The sequence below is a fragment of the Poecilia reticulata genome, linkage group LG12 (genome assembly GCF_000633615.1).
Source record: "Poecilia reticulata strain Guanapo linkage group LG12, Guppy_female_1.0+MT, whole genome shotgun sequence".
Lineage (NCBI taxonomy): Eukaryota > Metazoa > Chordata > Actinopteri > Cyprinodontiformes > Poeciliidae > Poecilia > Poecilia reticulata.
In genome coordinates, this window is record NC_024342.1 from 13,460,757 (window position 1) to 13,479,369 (window position 18,613).

The following is an 18,613-nucleotide window of genomic DNA, read 5'->3' on the forward strand; positions in this document are numbered from 1 at the left end:
CCCCCCAAAAAAAATTAATTATTGTAGGCAAAAGAGAATAAAACACCCTATACCTTTTTTAGATATTCAGCATATCTAAAAGGTTCTTGAGCAAATTTTGGCTGGACTGTTGCATCAGAATTCAAATGGTATTTAAAGCAACATGACCGCATTGTTATTTGTCATTTACCAGACATCAAAAACATAACTTTATGACCCCCACTGAAGAAATACACTAGTCTTCTGAAGCTTTCCTTACTGCATAGTGTTATTTATAACCAACTTTTAGAAAGTACTCCTCTTTATGTTATTGTAGTGGAGTGGAGCTGGATGAGGAGAAAGCAACAGAGGATGGAGGAGTGAGCATTTCGCCTCCATGCCCAAGGGACACCTCCTTTGCCGCGTTGATGACCTGTAATCGCTGCTCGCTGTTATCGTAAGAGGCTGCGGCTGCGGGGTGGCTCCGCTTGCTGCCTTTCAGCATGTCACTAGTTTGTGTGTCTCGTAATGGCTTGTTCACTCTGATCTTGAAGAATGGTAGTTGTAAACTGTCAGCTTAGCCAATGGGCTTTTATGCGGCAGGGGTGCAGGGGACAGAATAACCCACTAAACACGGACTTTGATGGCGGCTTGTTGAAAGTTTCCTGTAAATAAGACTGTGTAAGAAATTGGACTTTCCTTACAGATGTAAAGCAAAAGCAGAAATTGATTGCTTAGATAGGCAGCACAAAATATGACATTATTGTAAAAATGAATTGAACATTCAAGGGAATACTTTGTAGAATGGCCTTCACCGTTCATCTTTTTGTGTACATCTCAACCAGCTTTGAACATCAGGAGACTGAATGTTTTTTCTAATCCTCTTTGCAAAACAACTCTGTCAGTTCATTCATTCTGTTCAGCCATTCCAAAGATTTCGTGAGGAGTTTAGGTCTAAACTGGACTGTTTCACTGTAGCGCTGACTGTACGTTTAAGGTTATTGTCCAGTGGTAAAGTGAACCTCTGTCCTGGTCTCAAGTCTTCTTCAGATCACCCCGTCATGCAGTCCCATCAATTTTCCCCGAAACTCAAGCCTGCTTCTCTGTTCCAACTTATTTACTTATTTGTTCCATTTGTTCTGCCAGTGATTCTTGTTGTCATTTCTCTACAGGTGCGATTGAGAAGCCAACCCTGCAGTTGGCTCCTCTGATAAAGGTTTGCAGCATTCTATTCTCTCAGAGTTTTAAAGCTTAGGGAGGGCAGCTGCTTTGCACGCAGAGGTGATCCATAGGGGGCACTGTTGACTCTCATGAAATAGTCTCGGTACAACAGGTTGCACCTCTCTCTGCTACGGTCTGCACCGACTGCACGCTCAAAATCAACCCAGATGACTGTGGTGATCAAATTAAATAATCACGTTTACTCTGATAAAATTATATCTTTATTAGGTGCATTTAATTAAAACACCCCTATGTGATAGTTTTTCTGGGATTTTATTCAATAACATGTCCGAACCTGGATTTTTAAACTGTTTTAGATGCGTAAAACAAAAATCTTTTTTTTTTTTTTCCCTCCACGCAAAAATATTGTAAAAAAAATAATAATGTTAATGTTCTTGGGTCCCATCACTCACATCCACTGCTCATTTTCTCCACCCAACCGAAAATGTAATTAATCCCATCGTGAGGAGTGTGAAGTTTCATTTCCAATCTAGCAACTTTCACTTTCTTGCAACGCTTTGGGGAGAAAGGACGCAATCTTCACCTGAAATGAGCTGTGGGTGTAATGGCACAGTACTTTGCTTATGTGATGCCCGCAATCCCCTTTGCCAAACCCAGCCTGGAGCTCGCCCCCACCCCTCCCGTCGCCCCTTCTCTTTAAGTCCCCCCTTCAGCTTCTGCACCAGCATCCACAGCCGCGGAGCGAGGCGAAGTGGAGGCAGCGCACGCAGGAGCCACTTCACCGCCTCACCTCACCCGATTCGCGGCGTGGAAAGTTGCGGGACCGCGTCTCAGACATCCAAGTGTTTGTAGGCGATGTTTCAACCAAATGCGACGGATTTTTAACTGGTGTTCAGAGACTAAGAAAAGAGGAAGACAGATATCCACGAATGTTAAAAGAAACTCTTAGCAAAGCGCAAATTGACTCACTGGGATTGCTTTTTTCCCCCTTCTTTTTCCTTTTCGTTTTGCTGCTGCGGTGGTGCGTGAACATTCTGCAGCCTTAATTCAACCTGGAATCAAATGCTAACATCGGATGGAGTGTGTGCCAGAGGAGTAACGGTAAGAGGCGCAGAAACAACCCGATAGTGCATTACTTTGTCAGACTTGGATAGTTGGATAGTGGTCATTTAGAGGCGAACAAGTTTCGGAGGCACCAAAATAAACAATTCTCCCCAAAAATAATCCTGATAGATCTAAGAAGTTCAGTTAGAACTGAACCACATTTTGGTTCAGTTTTTAAGGAAAAAACATTTTTAAATTCACTTTCACCTTTTTTTTTTTTCTGAAATAATCTGAATTGGTTGGGATACTTAACAGAAAGTTTTCAAGTAAGGGTCAGGGGACACTTAAAAGTTAATGAAATTATTAAAAACGGATTTGTACGAAAGATAAAAGCGATTAAAGAAATAAATATTTATAAAAAATATATATGTATTAGGGCTCTAACGTCTGCCCAATGGCGACAGAAACTGTACCAGAGATATTTCTGGGCATGTTCCTGATTGTGGATGTCTTTGTCCACAGGTTGAATCGCACAGAAGACACAGTGTTTTCCTAAATGGATATTTGCTCAGAGAGGATAATTTGTGTGCAAAGTAGCACTACATCCTGCTGAAAAGGAGTTACCCGTTCAGGTCCCCCCCTCCTGAATAAACCATGGGGCCCCGGCAGTGCATGGGACTCACCATGCTCTTCCTGTGGACAGGTAAGCCCCCCTACAGCCCCCCCTCTCTCTTTCCAGAGCAAAAATCTGCTGCCAAATAAAACATCACTTACAAGATTTTGCTCAGAAACCTGAACAAGATTTATGAACATGGAAGCTAATGGTCATGAAATAAGAGACACTGTAAATGCATCAACCTCCCCCCTCCCCCCCCCTTAGTGATTTCATTCAGCGTGGAGTATTTAATGAAATGCAAATTGTATCCTTTCAGCCAACGGCACATATATAATTTATGAGACATATAATTAGCTGTAAGCTGTTGTGGCAGAATACAAAATGACTTGTAATATTAACATGAATGAAGTGTGACAGTTGTCTCCCGTGAGTGTGTGGGGTTAGGTGCCACAGCACAGCACTGGAATAGTATGCAGAAAGTGTGTGTGTGTGTGTGTGTGTGTGTGTGTGTGTGTGTGTGTGTGTGTGTGTGTGTGGAAGAAAGCATGGAACTGCAGAATTTGGGAATAACAACAGATTGCAGTCACAAGCAGCAATAAGAGGCGGTGCATCCTTTGACAAGTTTGCTCAGATTTGCAGTTGATAAGTGTTTGTGAATTTGTGCATTAATTTCCTAGTACTGCACATGGTCCAGTTGGTGTGTGCGCAACGCAGTCATATTTGGAAATGTGCAGTCATGCGATTAAAAATGCATAACCAGGGAACAGACGAGTTCCAAGCTTTCATTTTGCAGATAATATTAAGCGCCTTCCCTTATGGACACAGATGTGAGAGACACAAATCATCTCTAATCTCAAGCATTTTTGGCTTTTGGAAAAGAATCAATTTGCGCGCGTATTTTTAGTAAGTTAAACATTGCTTGATGTTTTGTCCATTTTCAATAATTTATGAGGTCTTTTCATTATGAGCGTGTCATCGCAAGAATCTGGGAATGCAGCACTTTTTGCTGAATGTGACTCAGTCTTTTGTGCAAACAAAAAAACACAAAAAAGCTTTTTTGCTTCTGTTTTCTGATGAATCCCAGTGTGCAGTTTTCCATGAAAAAAAAAAGAAAAGATGTCAAATACAACTATTGTTACAGCCTTCTTGGGTTTTAAAGTGACATTTTCTTTTTATGCTTAGAGTGCCTTGCAAAAATACTCGCACCTTTTGAACTTTATCATGTTTTGTCAAACAACAAGTGTAAATTTCATTGCGTTGGGATTTTCTGTGACAGACATGCACAAAGTAGTGCAAAAGTGTGAAGTGAAAGGAAAGTTTTATTTTTTTAGGAAACAAAATAATTGAGAAGCTATAGGTGTGCATTTGTGTGTATCACTTCTGAGGGGACTTAATTGGCTAATTGCATCTGTAAATCTTTGTCTAACAGTGTTTCACATCTAGAGACTCAATTTTAATCCATTCTTCTTAGCAAAATAGCTGAAGTTCTCTCGGATTGCACGGAAAGTGTCTGCACAATATTTTTTTTTGTTTGTTTTGTCACTGATTCTTAAATGGATTTAGAACTGTACTAAGTCCTAATGAATATGCATTAATTGATCTTAACCATTCCATTGTAGATCTTGCGGTATGTTTAGAGTTAGCAGCCAAAAACCAGGTGAATTTCTTTCATAACCACAATTTCACCACCCGACAAGTCTTCAAAACAGATTAGGGAAAAAAAAGCATACTTTTGTCCTGCCATTTTATACCTGTTTCAGTTTTACATAAAGCTATTTTTTATAGCATTGAGCTTTTCACATACTCCTGAGGACGCTGTTCCTGTTACTTTGTTCCTCTATAGAAACAGCCCTCCTACTTCATGATGCTGCCAACACCATGTTTCCCTGTGGTGTGCCAAAATGTGAAATACCTCTACGGGTAATTTTTAAATAAAAACCTAAGTGTTTTCCAAAGCAAAAACTTTACAGGACACTGTTTGTAACTACACTTTTACAGTTTAAAGTTAATACAAATATAGGTATTTCCTAAACATTCAGAATTTCCAGAAATAAACCAGATAAAAGGTAGACAATAAACCTAAACTTTATTCTGAACTGTAAGTTATTCACCCTGATTTGTTGATCTATGGTGAAAAACTTTACTACTTATTACTACTGAGAATTAAATAAACCTGAGTTTTAAAAGTTTAAGTATAAAAAGACAAAATGTTAAGGAGAAAAAAAAATGCTATTCAAAAACGTTTTTTCTGATATATATTCGACTTGGCTTTTGCCTGTTTTCTTTAACTTATTATTCAAGTGAGCATTTCAGTATTAATACACAGTCAATTCAGAATTTCAATATTATAAATTATCAAAAAAGGTATCTAGTCCAGGGATCACATGGCAGTTTGAAATGTCAACTGTTGTTAATTTAAGTACAGTGCACGGAAAACTATTACTACGGGAAATGTGCAACAAAAAATGGAGCGCTGCATTCAAGATTTATAAGAAAAGCAATAAGCTGAACTTACAGAGAGGCAATGTCAACCTCTCTGGACTCTAAAGCATCTGAATGGGCAGTCGGACTAATTTTACAGTTGCACTTGTTTTCTGAGGACATTGATGGTTCACTGAGAGAAAATAAAACTGCTTTCTGCTGGCTTTCCCAAGAATGTCTAGAGAAGATGTGGGTGGAGGTTTTGGCTTGCAGTCTTGACCTTTTTAAGAATCGAGAACCAGCAACATTCCCGTTTAGTTCTTGACAATTAAATGTATTTGGAAAAAGAATAAGGAAAAATGTCACATAAAACCTTTAACTATGTTCAGTGCCAAAACTTAAAATATTAAATGTTTTTATTCTGCAAAAGTTCTAAAATGCAAGAATTTGTATATATTGTGTTAATGTGACAATGAATGAAATGTCCATCCTTTCACTTTTCGACCTTCTTAATTCAGAACTGGTTAACTTGTGGGGTTTGGAGCCAACTGCAACAGTCAGGCGAGAGTTAGGGTACACCTTGGAAAAACACTCTACAGAAAGTGAGGATAAAAACTGAACGAGGCAAATAATTATTCATACATATACTCATTGTATATATTGTATATACTCATTGTCTCTGTTAAAGTCAGTACTCATGATTCAACAAGATAGTAGTCTGCAGCAAATCTAAAAGCACTAGTGGTGGTAATGTGACACACTGGGGCTTTGCTACCTCTGGACATGAACGACTTGCTGTAAATGGTGAATGCATGATTTCTTTACAAAGAAAATAAACTGTCCATCAATTAGCTTGTGAACTTATTGTTTTTAGTCGGTTTTAGTCGGTCTAAGACGCTCAGACGAACAAAACATTAGTCAGATGTTCAATTCCAGTCATAAAAGACACACAAGAAGAAATATTATCCTTTTACATAAAAAAAAAAAAACATTCAACAGACAGAGCATGCTAAGCTCACCAGGTAACTGCAGAAATGAAAACAAAGTGTCAGGAAGGGAAAAACACATTGCTTCCTGCCAGTCAACTCCTTGCTTGTTCTGAGTCTCAGAGGATATTATATCTCTCCAGCCACCTGATTGCTTTCACCCAGGGGTTTCCAGGTTGTCTCTTGCAGACAATCACCCTGACAGTCACCTAATCTATAGGATACCTGCAGATTCTCACATTAAGTCTGACCGGCCACCAGGACAATAGAAAATGCCCCATATAGGTTATCATAGAACAGGATGCAATTCAGACTGCTTTTACAAAATGGAGGGTCATTGAAAAGTTTTTTTTTTTTTATGGTGTTCTTTTTGATAAAAAGTTTACAGATTTGGCTTTAAAAAGCCAATTAGAAGTTTTTGTTTGTGTAAGATTAAAACAAAAAATGTAATCCTTATTGTATAACATTAGTTGCATTAAACCAATCGATGTAATTGTAAGTAATGCATTTTATATCAAGCTGTTTTCACAGTTTTCTTGCTGTAAATGAAGACTTAATTGCTGATTTAGTATAACAAATGATCTGCCAGAATGGGGAAATCAGGTACATTACATCCACTTTGGGAGCAATCACCATAAAAGATGACAGATGTGAAGACCAGAGAATAAAAGCTTTTGACCTTCAGCCAGTTCACGCAGAGGTGTGCTGCTGTAACTGAGGCGGTTTACAGCCAGTGCAGACAGAGGAAAACATCTGCAGTGCCTGACCTGGCTTCGCTGCAGCCGACTTGCTCCAGTGAGATTTTAATGTCATGCGACAGAGTGAAGATTTCCAGCAGCAGTAAAAAAAAATTTCTAACTATCAAGCATAGCTTTGAGACAAACTGAAAATTGCTCCAAGAATCAAATCCTTTGCATTTGCTGTGTTACACTTAACTTCACTATTAAGTGCTACTGATTAACAAGCAGGTTCCAATTTAATATGAGCCAGAAAAAAAAATAATTAAATACATATGTCATGCTGCAAGATAACCAGTTTAGCTCATTCATCTGCAGAAAATACGACAGAAAGGCAAACATGACTCCTTGGTTTTGTTCATATTGTATCCATGTATAATTTTTCCTGGTTTCTTAGCTAAACCAGGACCAAGTGAGTGCTGGTCAGCAATTTGTTCTGATTTCACCACTGAAGCACAGGTTCAAGCGCTGAAGCAAATTCTTTTCTGCTCCACAGCAAGTAACCGATTTCATCAGCGCCAGCGAGTGGGATCATGGTGACAAACATCCAATTACAGGATTGTAAGCACCTGGTTTAAAATCCCTGTTAGTTTTAAGTTTGCAAAGTAACAGAATAATATCAGATTATAGTTTCTTGAAAAAAACACTTGCATCCATTGCTCCTCTCATTTTTATTGTGCTTGTCATAAACTTGCAACCACAACAATAAAAAAAAAAAAACATCTGAGAAGTGTGATGTGTATTTGCATTCAGCTCCTCCAAATAAATACTTTGTAGTACCACCTCTCACTGGAATAACAGCAGAAAAATTGTTTTGGACTATATCTCCACATTTTGTGCCTATTTTTTTATTTATTAATTTTTTTTAGAAAAATAGCTGAAGCTCTGTCAAAATGGACGGCACGTATATGAATACAAGTTTTCAACTCCAAATGAATTGACTTTGATCTAAACCATTCCTGTGTTGCTCCAGCTACACTTTTAGGGTTGTTGTCCTACTGAAAGCTGAACCTCAGAAGACAGTAGTAATTTGTTTTTGCAAGGTGAAAAACGTAAAAATTACAAAACGTTTGGGTTTTCTAAAAACCCACCAGATAAAAATCACCAGATGGTGTTTATAAATGCTGTTGGACATTAAGTGTGCAACACACAATTGCAACACTGTGACTACAGATGAGAGGTCAGAAATGCTAATCAGCGTTTTAAAAAATGATGTCAAAAAAAAGACCAAAATTGATTTTTGTACTTAAACTGTTCCACTACTCTGCGATCCTCTGCGGAAATTCAGCAAACAGAGGGAGGACTTCACATTTACTGGAGGTGTTACTGAGGCGTTCAGCATGTTGTCTTCTATTCAGAAGCCAAGGTGAACTGATGCGTGACATTCACTGCTTTCAGTGAGAGGGATGTCAGGTGGTTAAGCAAAAAGAAAAAAAAACCTTTTGTCCAGGTGTTTATCACAGCAAGAAAGATTATCATGTATCGATATGATAATGAAAAGCACAGTTTGCCCTAAACTTTTGATGGGAGCGTTAATATTTTGCAAATCTAAGATGATATCTTAGAAATTTGGATTGTTATTCTCATGTTCAGTCACATAAGAGTTCAATATCTATCTCTTTACAATCTTCAACTGCATGTGGGACCTGAAATTTCCTAGAAAGCAACTTCATCCGTTAACGTTTACAGACCCTGAATCTCCTTATGTCATCTGGGGCCGGTCCGCACTTCATCTTCCGCATTTATTTGCTATCCTTTTGCTCCTTGGTCTTCGCATGCTGGATATTACTGACATTTTGTCTGGGATTGTGGCATGCTTCACGACTGGAACTCCCATGCCTTGTGTAAACGATAATTATTCAAAGCCTTGTTGCTTCATCAGCTGCTGGTTATCTGGTGTGGCGTCTCATCCCACAGGTGCCTCACCTTTTCTTTCCCATTAATCACAAGTCCTTTTTGAACTTTGGGACGTCCTATTTGATCTTCAAAGAGACAGCTTCAGTATGTCGTCCCAGATGCTTGTTTTAGCCTTCATTGCTTGCTGCCCCTGGTTTTATATGGCACAGCTTATCTGCTGAACAATGAAGGCGTATTTGCTTTCTGGTGCTTTTATGCTGGACTTTCTAAGCTGCTGGTAAAATGGTTTTATAAGTATGTCTTTTTTTCTTTTTTTTTTCTCCTAAAGATGCAACACGCTGAAGATGATGCCCTTACACGGCACTTTGTCTTTCTCCTTATCACCTTCTGCTGCCAGACTCTCTCACATTGCAATTTGTCTCTTGGGGCCCACCCTAATGTATTTAGGAGCGCTTCAGAATCTGAATGTCACTCATCCTTTTCTCCCCTTCTTTTCCATCTTCATTAATCGCCTGAGCTCTGGACTAAAGGTAGAAGCTCCCATCTACTGTCAATAGCTTTTGCAAAATGACACCATTAGAATCCAGTTTTTCTGATGCCATGTTTTTATTCCACCAAAGTAACATTCACTGAGAAATGTGTCTTTGCACGTCTGTTTCAGAGCCGACTGCAGCTTAGCTGCCTTCACAGATAGTGTATGCAAAATAAAACCCGGTAATATGATCTCATTATAAATCCAGTGTTATTCTTTGAACAATTGAATATGTCTTCTATGTACCAAAACCAAATTGTCATACTGTTGTAATATTACTGTATACTGTGATACTTAGGATGGTATAAAGCTTTTTGCAGCACCAGGAATTATGTGTTTTTCTGTTTTGGATAAAATATTATGTTACTTAATCTCAAGTTTTTGGGTAAATATTGTGAAATTGACATTTTTATTCCTGGAGTTATGGTTCAATGATAATGGTGTGTGTGTGTGACAGATTTAATATGTGCTTCCAAAGATTATTTTTGAGGGTTTATGAATCTGTCAATTAGTGTTGATCCTTCAGTCTGTTTGTAGTTCCCATGTGTGTTCAAAGTAATTCCTCTCTTAGAGCTCTCTAAGTACTCAATTGATCTGGTGATCAATTGAGAACCCTGTCCCTGAATTGCTGTGTCTCGCTGTGGAAAACCTTTCCTGATGTCGACATTTCTGCAGCTTGTCTTGTCATCAGAACAATTTGACATCCACAATCTGACAAACACAAATTTTAGGTTGAGCTCTTAATTTTTTCTGTCCAATGATGTTGCCTAATCTCTTAGGTACCTTACGCTTCATTATTCAGTTGATATTTTAGCAGTGTTTGTTTGTTCATTATCAGAGCTTGTCATTGCAAGTAAACGGTTTTAATCAGCTGCATTAAAAAGTCGTAGCTGATTCTGAGGGCAGTGTGCTAAATGTGGGAGGATTTCCACTTGAATTATGCCTGGTCTTTAAATGTGTGTAGGCTTGACCAGAGTGGGTTGGAGTTTGAAAAGTTACAAATCCGAAGCACGTTTGACCTAAATTTATTAATAGGTCTCTTGTTATTTTATTATTTCTCTCGCATGCACATTTCAGCTTCTGTCCGCACAGCAAATACAACAGAGAGGCATGAGGACTTACATTATACATGCTTTAGAGTTTTTGGAAATCATTTTTCTTTTAGTTATGTTTTTGTAATAATGGTGGTTCAATCCAGTAATCAAGAATAAACCACTCTAAATAGGGTTCTGATAATAATTAAGGTGAAAAGGGAACTTGTTTCTTTGGAGTGCTCAGCCGAGGTTTTATATTGTATAGTGTAAATATTGTTTATTTAAATATTGGTTTCTCATGTAAACAGACCAGCAAAGAATGTGGGGCAGTGCTATATGATATTCAGACCACGGCATTATGCAGTATGAAATACATTGGAGAAACTGAGGATTTTGTCTTGACAGTATGCATATTTTAAATCACAGCACATATAGTTAAAAGAACCAGTAAGTTGGTGTTGCCTGCCCAGCCCCAGGTCAAATAAGGGCAATCAAACCCTGGGTTAATTGAAGACATTGAGGTGGAGTTGTGAGTTTTACCCTGCACACAAGTTTGGGTTGTCATATTCCATCAAATATGTTAGTGTGACTGTCTAACGTTAAATCCAGCAAACAACTTGAAAAGACAAACACTTGACCTAGATTACTAAATTAGTAATATTTGAAAATGAATGAGACGGCTTATGTGTTCTCGGGGGAATCTGTTTTGGTTTAAAATGTGGACATCATATTCACCAGAGAACAAGCAAAAATGTTTGATATATATATATATTATTTTAGCTAAACATATCGATAAAATTTCAGCCAGCATGTATCAACATGAGGCCAAGATTAGACACATGATATAAATCCTTTGTAATTATGTTAATAAATCTGTTTAACGCCTCTGACCTCTATAATCAATACTCTGTGGAGAATTCTTGCCTGATTTGTTGTTAGTTGCGAGTAAAACATCACTCATGTTTTTCAGTCCTGGCATGTCCCTAGCACTCCAATTTGTTTCCGTTTTATTCCCTCTAACCTTCTCTGGGCCCAGCGTTTGACAACTGCAATTTTTGCGCTGGTTTACTTCATTGGCAATGTATATTGCAATGACTTTGTCAACTCGAGCAGTGAAAGCATTGCTCTTCCTGCTTGCATCTGCTCCCCCCGTCCCTCTCCCGTGTAACTTATCATTTTGAAAACGCAAAACAAAAAGCGATTATGAAGTAAAACAATTCTGCACTTCTGGATGGGAACAGATCAATTACCGGAACTTCTCCAATCTGATTGTGGAAGATTTTTATGCTAGAAAGAATGAAAGAGGAGATAAAACAAATCATTTCATACCATTGTTAGAAGAGAAAATGAGCCTCCAGTGAGAATGCATACTTATTAAAACTGCGAAATTACAACTATTACGACAGACTAAAAGGAGTTTTACTGGATATTGTTTTTGGAAAGCAGCATCTTGCGGTATAATTTTGGAATGTTGTTGGTAAGATTTCATTGTTTGGGTATTGATTGAGAATATTTATTCAAAATCAATGTCGTGATTCCTCTACATTAAGTTCTGGTATTCTCTTTTACATTTTTTATGGAATAATTTCATGTTCTTTCTGTCCATTAACTAAACAAAATATTGTTGAGGGAATCATCTTGGAAGGGTTTCTAAAAACCTTTGGATTACTTCAATCTTTGAAAGAACTCGAGTAAAAACGAATTTTCCTGCGTCAATTAAGCCAATCAGTTGATTAATTAGGGCACACTAGTTCTATTCAGACAATTACGTATTTCTTTGTTGGTCTGCACTCGCTTATGCCTCTTTTCCACTGAGCGGCACGGCACAGGTTGGTGGGATTCGGCATGCCGCTTTGTCTGCTTCTATTTTGAAAGCTGACCACACAACAGACCCAAACCGCACCATTCCTGGGCCCACTTCAGTTGTAGATCTATTAAAGTGATACCCACAATGGGAGGCCAGGGAGATATGACAACCTTAAAAAAAATTCCTGGCCAGGTCTGAGCACCCCTGTGGAAAAACAGACATCTGTTGTTGCAATAATTACACTGGACAATCTTCACAGAAAATGTTCAGCACTGCTCGGTATTTCTCAGAGTTTCCCGTTGATGAGGAGATGGTCTCTCAGCAACCACGGCGAAATATTTTGGCTATGATGCCCGATAATAACACATCGGGAACCTGGCTTAAATGGAACATGGATCGTCACTAAACTTTGGTAGGATTATTATTAAGCTTCTAATATAGAGATAACACATAAAAGTTGGTTTTATGGAAGAAAAACAAATGTTAAATTAATCCTACTGATTCACCCGATAGGAGTGTTTAAATGTCCTCCCAAAATTATGCCAGAAACTTGCTGAGAACTACAAATGTTGTGGTTGATGAAGGGGTATGTATAATTTTGACCCTCTGTAAATTACAGTTAACCTGCTACAAATTAATATTTATGCATCTGATTCTTGTAAATAAAAATATTTAAATTTATTAGGATCTCTCTTAGGATTACCAGTAGGTGGTGCTAATTCTCCCACTAACGTTATAGATGAAAATATAATTTGTTGAAAAAAGAACAAGAGAACAATGGAAAATGTAATTTAAAATGAATCTAGGTTTATTAGAAGTGTGTGAGAGAAGTGTTTTGTTTATCAAAGGTAGAAATAATTTTCTTATCTTTTTCTTTCGCTGTTTGATGCATTCATTTTCAAATATATATGCTGTACATGCGTGTTATATTTTTGTTGTCTACACTCACCACTTCTCATGATAAATATATACATTTACATGTAGCATGAATACACTCCCTTTTTCAATTTTCTTTTCCCAGAGAATGCCTCTAAAATTTCTGCTTTTTGTATTCACAACCTTAAAAACCAGCACAAAAACAAAATTACATAAAATTACCATGTAAAGCTCATGGCTGCAGAAGTGTAAAAATCAACATTATAATTTTGCCTGAGCACAAAGTTTTATGCATTTAAATTCAAGCAAAAAGGAACTTGAGGTCAAAATTTCTACTTGCTAAACTAAACTGCCCCGTGTTTTCATTGTTAGTCTTTTTCACTTATTATGTGACAGGCAAAATATAAATGATGATTCATTAGTGCAGATGTAAAACTTGTCCTGAAAACAAGGGAAGAAATTAAGTTCTCTTTAATCAACCAACAATAAGACATAGAATGGCAGGTTTTCATTAAGAAAATCTGTTAAGATATATGAACAGGAATGTCGCACAACACCATTTCCCAATCTGCCCAAAAGACTGTAACAGATGGTGAGAGAAGATGGAGCTCACCAGCTGTCATATTTTTATATATTTAGTTAACCTGTTTTATTCTGAGGATCCATGTTCATCAGATCTTTGTTTTCAAAAGACAACAGTGAATCTATTTTTTTCCTTCAAATATACACAATACGCTTACAGCATGGATTGAAAATATGTGTAGGATGGGTCATGTGTATTGACATTTGGTAATACTTATGTTTACTTATTTTTTCCAGTACAGGTTAAATTGCTATGTGAGGGATTATGCATTTTCTAATTTAGAGGAGTGTGTTCATGGGAATGCTTGAGTGAATTTGTAAGGTCAGACACTGATGCTGGATGAAAAAGTCTTGTGTCTGCTGAGTGTTTAATCTGCCAGTCACGTTTTTCCACACAAAATTAGCTTATTCCTGTGTTTACAGACCTTGACTAGTGCACTACTGCACAGTGATGTGTGAATAGGAAGAGGCCATTCCCAAACTTTTCACACAGTCACACAAATGTCTGTGCATGCCCATAGACCGTCATTTGTGATTTTACATGGCCCATTGCTGTTCCTAATTAATTCTGCTTTATAGTACCAGTAGTAGTGAACGATGTAATATTTATTAGCATAGAAACTTTGGAAGCAGTCTGCATACCAAGTGCTTGTTTTTATGCTGGTGACTGGAACGCTTGCATAAAATGATTTGGATATGCAAGTGAAACATTTGTGTAGAAATGTGGTCAGAGATTAAACATTTGAGAGGGACAATCTTTTTCACCTTCTTCAACATCTTAGTTTATGTTAAATTTGGTCCAAACTTGGAAGCTTTACATGGCCAACATAGCTTTATGGGCTAAATATGGCTAACAATGACCCATTGAGAAGAAGCCAAGAAAACAAGTTTGTGGATGAGCAGTGTTTGCATGGTTATCTTTATCGATCTTCTTTGTTGCATGCACTCCTGTGGTCTATCTTTTGTGTGGTTTGTTCCCTTTTCTTGATTTCAGTTTCACTGCATCCTAGGTAAGCACCACAATGACTTTTTATCTTGTTCTCTCCTTCACTGGAACGTTCAGCACAGTTACTTTTCATTATTGTAAGACCATTATTGCTACTGTAAAGTACCTCCTTGTTTTGTTCTCTGCTAGAGCTTTTCTTTTTTTCACTTTTTGCTTGTGTTGTTATGTGATAGGGTTCCTTTCCTTTACTGCTGTGTCCTGTAACACGTTCACTTTAATTAAAAGATGCTATGATTGAACTAACCTTTAAATTCAATTTGTTTTGCCCTCTTCAAGCTGAGTAAACAGCTGAAACATGAAGCCTTTTCAAAAGCTGGTTAAGCAGTGTGGATGCAGAAATAAACCTCTCATTTTGCCACCTTAGCCTTTCACAGCTCTACTGCTAGAGCTGGCCAGGTCTCTTAACCAAGTGCACTTGATTAAAGGTAGCATTAAGGAAAAATCGAGTGGCACCATGCCTGTGCAGGCCTCACACCCCTGTCACTCTATTATGTAACCACCTTTAGTTTCAGTTGAATGGAAAGAAAGACCACCTTAAGTAGCATTCCTTTCCTACCAACAGAAAATAAAGCTGTTTTGGAGCTGTATTTCCAAAAACTACAGCTCTGAGGTGCCATAAATGTTAATTAATGTTTGAAGAATGTGCAGAAATGCTAAGACCTAATGTTCATCCCACTAATGCAGATGCTCTGTCCAACCAGATAGTAGTGATAGACTGCACTGATGGTGGCACAATCTACTGTAATCTAATAAGTCAGGTAATAATAGTCTGAAGATGTGGGAGCACATTTTAATCCTCAGGTTGTCAGTTGATGCTTAAATGCTTAAATTAGAAATACAATTTAAAAGGTTCAGTCAAGACATTATAACAAAACTAGTATATCGATGCCTTAGGACACTGTAATCTCTACATCCTCTTTTCCAGTACATAGGCTCTATACCAAATGCAGGACATTACTTCAGAGACATAATTAGAGACACTTTAATTCATCACAGTTAGACCCATGTAACACATGCTTTTCAATACATAAACATTGGTGGCATAATAGAAAACAACATAACTTTATACATTGTTCACTTATATCACAGATACTTTGTGAAACAGGCTCTGACAGAGGAGAGAAACATGGAGATCCTTAGAATGCCTGATCGTAGTAGTAATGGTAAATAGTAAATCTCATTTTTATGGTGCACCTCATCTACAACTTTACAACATGTCTCTCAATCACCAGTTCACACACGCCATACATTTTATGATGCATTTGTGCCTCTTATTCACCCTGGTACACCGATAAGCACTTGAAGGACAATGTTGGGCACCGTGTGCTAAGCAAGGACACTTCTTTACATAGCAGGTCTAATAATTACATGTGTAATGACGGCCATGTTGATGCACGCGATAGCTGAAAATATTTCTAAATGCTTCATAGAAATTCGTCTTGAAAAAAGAAAATCATAATTAACATGATACATGACAAGTAAAGTATTAACAGAATATTGTATAAAGTAGGACAAAGAATAAAATATCTATAAAAACTAAAACCATCAAATTGAAAAAAAATAAATAAATAATGGCAGCATTGCTTAAGGTGAATTCCGTTGCATAACAAGAAGGTTTTTCAGATTCCCTCCAGTGTCAGAAACCATCATTTATTTAATTAGAGATTCTAAACTTGCCTTACTGAGTGTGTAATTGGAGACAGGAATGTTTGTCCCTGGTGTCTGTTTTTGTCCTGTGACAAAAGAGACACATGGCCGTTATAACATGACAGGCTTCAGCTCTTACAAACCTAAACTGGATAAATTGACTGTTGAATATGGTAACATGGGTGGATAAATCTTTTGTCTTAAAGGCGTACTACATCTTTAAGCAAGGAAAAACTATGAAGCATGATTGCGTATAGCTAATTAATAACCTTTACTTCTCACGTTCATCTAAAGAAATTATTTTTTACTAAATAATATGCAGCCGATGCCAACAACTGGACACGTGTTTTCTCTCTTGTATCATTAAAAAGGTGTTGATGTTCAGTACAATATTGCTCCTGACAGGGCACAGAATGCTCCAAATTTTAAGTATTATTGTCATATTATTTTTGAGTTGTTTGTTTAAATATCCTTGATTATTAATGCCACAAAAGACCTCAAGAGAAACTGTCGGAAAATAAATACAAGCATTTAGCGAGCAGAATTGTGTGGGTTGTGTCTGGATAATTCAGATAAGCACCTCTGCTCAGAGGTTTTTGACTTTTAAGTGTCTTTTGGCAATGAATGACTTTAAATCAGTTCAGTAGATTTGATGCGCTCTCTTTTTTTTATGTGCTCCATGCTGCGAGCATTCAAATTTCAAGCTCAGCATGGGCAGACCTCTAATTCAAGACAAACGGAATTGAACTATTGTAGTGTGTAGAAAGAGTATTTTGGAAAAGCAGGTTTGTGCCCAAGAGGAGATTGCTGTGAACTGCACACGGCGTGATGTGCTTAGACTAACAATAAACGCCCAATTTTGTTTTCTTTTCTTTGTTAAACGCATGAGTAATGCACTTAATTGTGCTAGCAGAGTAATTAGATTTATATATCAACACATGTTTCATATGATGAAGTTGCTTAGATTGCACTGAACCTTGTTTTTATTAGCAAACATGGTGTGTACAGCATAATTGCTCATTCTTCTGTATTTTAAAATCAATAACTTGCTCAAAGGGCTGCACCGTGGGGTTGTTCTTATCATTATTTCTTTGCAGCAAAAAACTTTGAGTCCAAGCTGGGAACTTTGAGTGTTTTTCCTAGGATACTCTAGCTTTCCTCTGCCATGCATAGCCATGCATGTTCGCTCCAATAGCCATTCCTATTGCCCTTAGCTGTTAGTGTGCGTATGAACAGTTGTATTGATGGACTTGGCATCTACACAAATTGGATAAAAGGTTAGGTTGCTGCTAAATAAGGAAATATTTTTCTTTAAAAGACTGCTGTATGAAAAACTCACAACTTTATTCTGTCTCAGCAACAAGCATTTATGTGCAATTTGGAGGTGTGTGCAGATTCTATGTGAGTTCTAAAAACAGAAAGAGAAGCACATTATGAAAGCTTTGTGAAAAGAGCATTAGCATGGTGCTGGTGTCTGCTTTTCTTCTTTTGGAGAGTATAAAGAGGGTAGCGTGAGATAAATTGACATTATTATTTGCTGTGACATTTGAGTGTTGAATTTGTTGAGTGAGGTATAAATAATGGCTCACATTTCTGATGCTCATTTCAGGGAATCTTTCGATATGTCCATAAAACATATGGCAGCCCTGCTTAGTTGATGAAATCGTACATGCTACTGTGTCAAAAGCAAATAAAAGTAATGGTGTATCTTTACTTACAAATGCATTTTTATTTGTTCTCCTCGCCGCTGGACTGCAGGGAAGATCCTCTACGCTATTATTATAAGGGCATAGAAATATGATGAGCTGCAAGTTATGAATCACATTTTAGGGAAAATGCAGTTATACAGATATTTGGCCAAAAATACCAAAAAGAAATAGATTTTTTTACATTACTGTTCTCTGAAAGCAAGACCTTCATTTTCTGAATAAGTGGGTTACCTGGAGGCCATTGACTACTTCCTTTGGTTTTCAGATTTTTGTTGTTGTTTTCATTTTTTTTATTTTTCTTGAATTGATTGAACCATGTTCTAAAAGGTTTTAGCGTCAATAGAACTGAAACACTTTTCGCTTTCCAATATGTCATGTTTGCACCTACTCATAGACAGCACTTGTGTAAATGTGGAAAAAGCAGATCTGCTCAATATTAATAGAGGAAGTTTCATGTTTAAAGTCACATGGAGGGACTGTATTTGTAATTTTATTCATAAGGGCTTAGTCGCATAGAGGTAAATGAATTGCATATTGAATCGTAAATCAGCATTAAACCGCGTGATTTGAAAAGCTGGGGGTCTTCGGGCAACACTGGAATGTAGGGACTTTGTCATAA

General features: G+C 37.4%; 1 protein-coding gene across 1 annotated transcript in view; it reads left to right on the top strand.

Moving 5' to 3' along the window:
* The first annotated feature begins 1,755 nt into the window (after nucleotides 1–1,755).
* LOC103473593 (transmembrane protein 132C) overlaps nucleotides 1,756–18,613 on the top strand; it is a 159,847-nt gene continuing 142,989 nt past the window's right edge. The window contains exons 1-2 of the mRNA XM_008423935.2: nucleotides 1,756–2,241; nucleotides 2,707–2,887. Of these exons, the coding sequence (XP_008422157.1) occupies nucleotides 2,839–2,887 (49 nt within the window). The 5' untranslated portion in view covers nucleotides 1,756–2,241; nucleotides 2,707–2,838. The remainder of the gene's footprint in view (nucleotides 2,242–2,706; nucleotides 2,888–18,613) is intronic.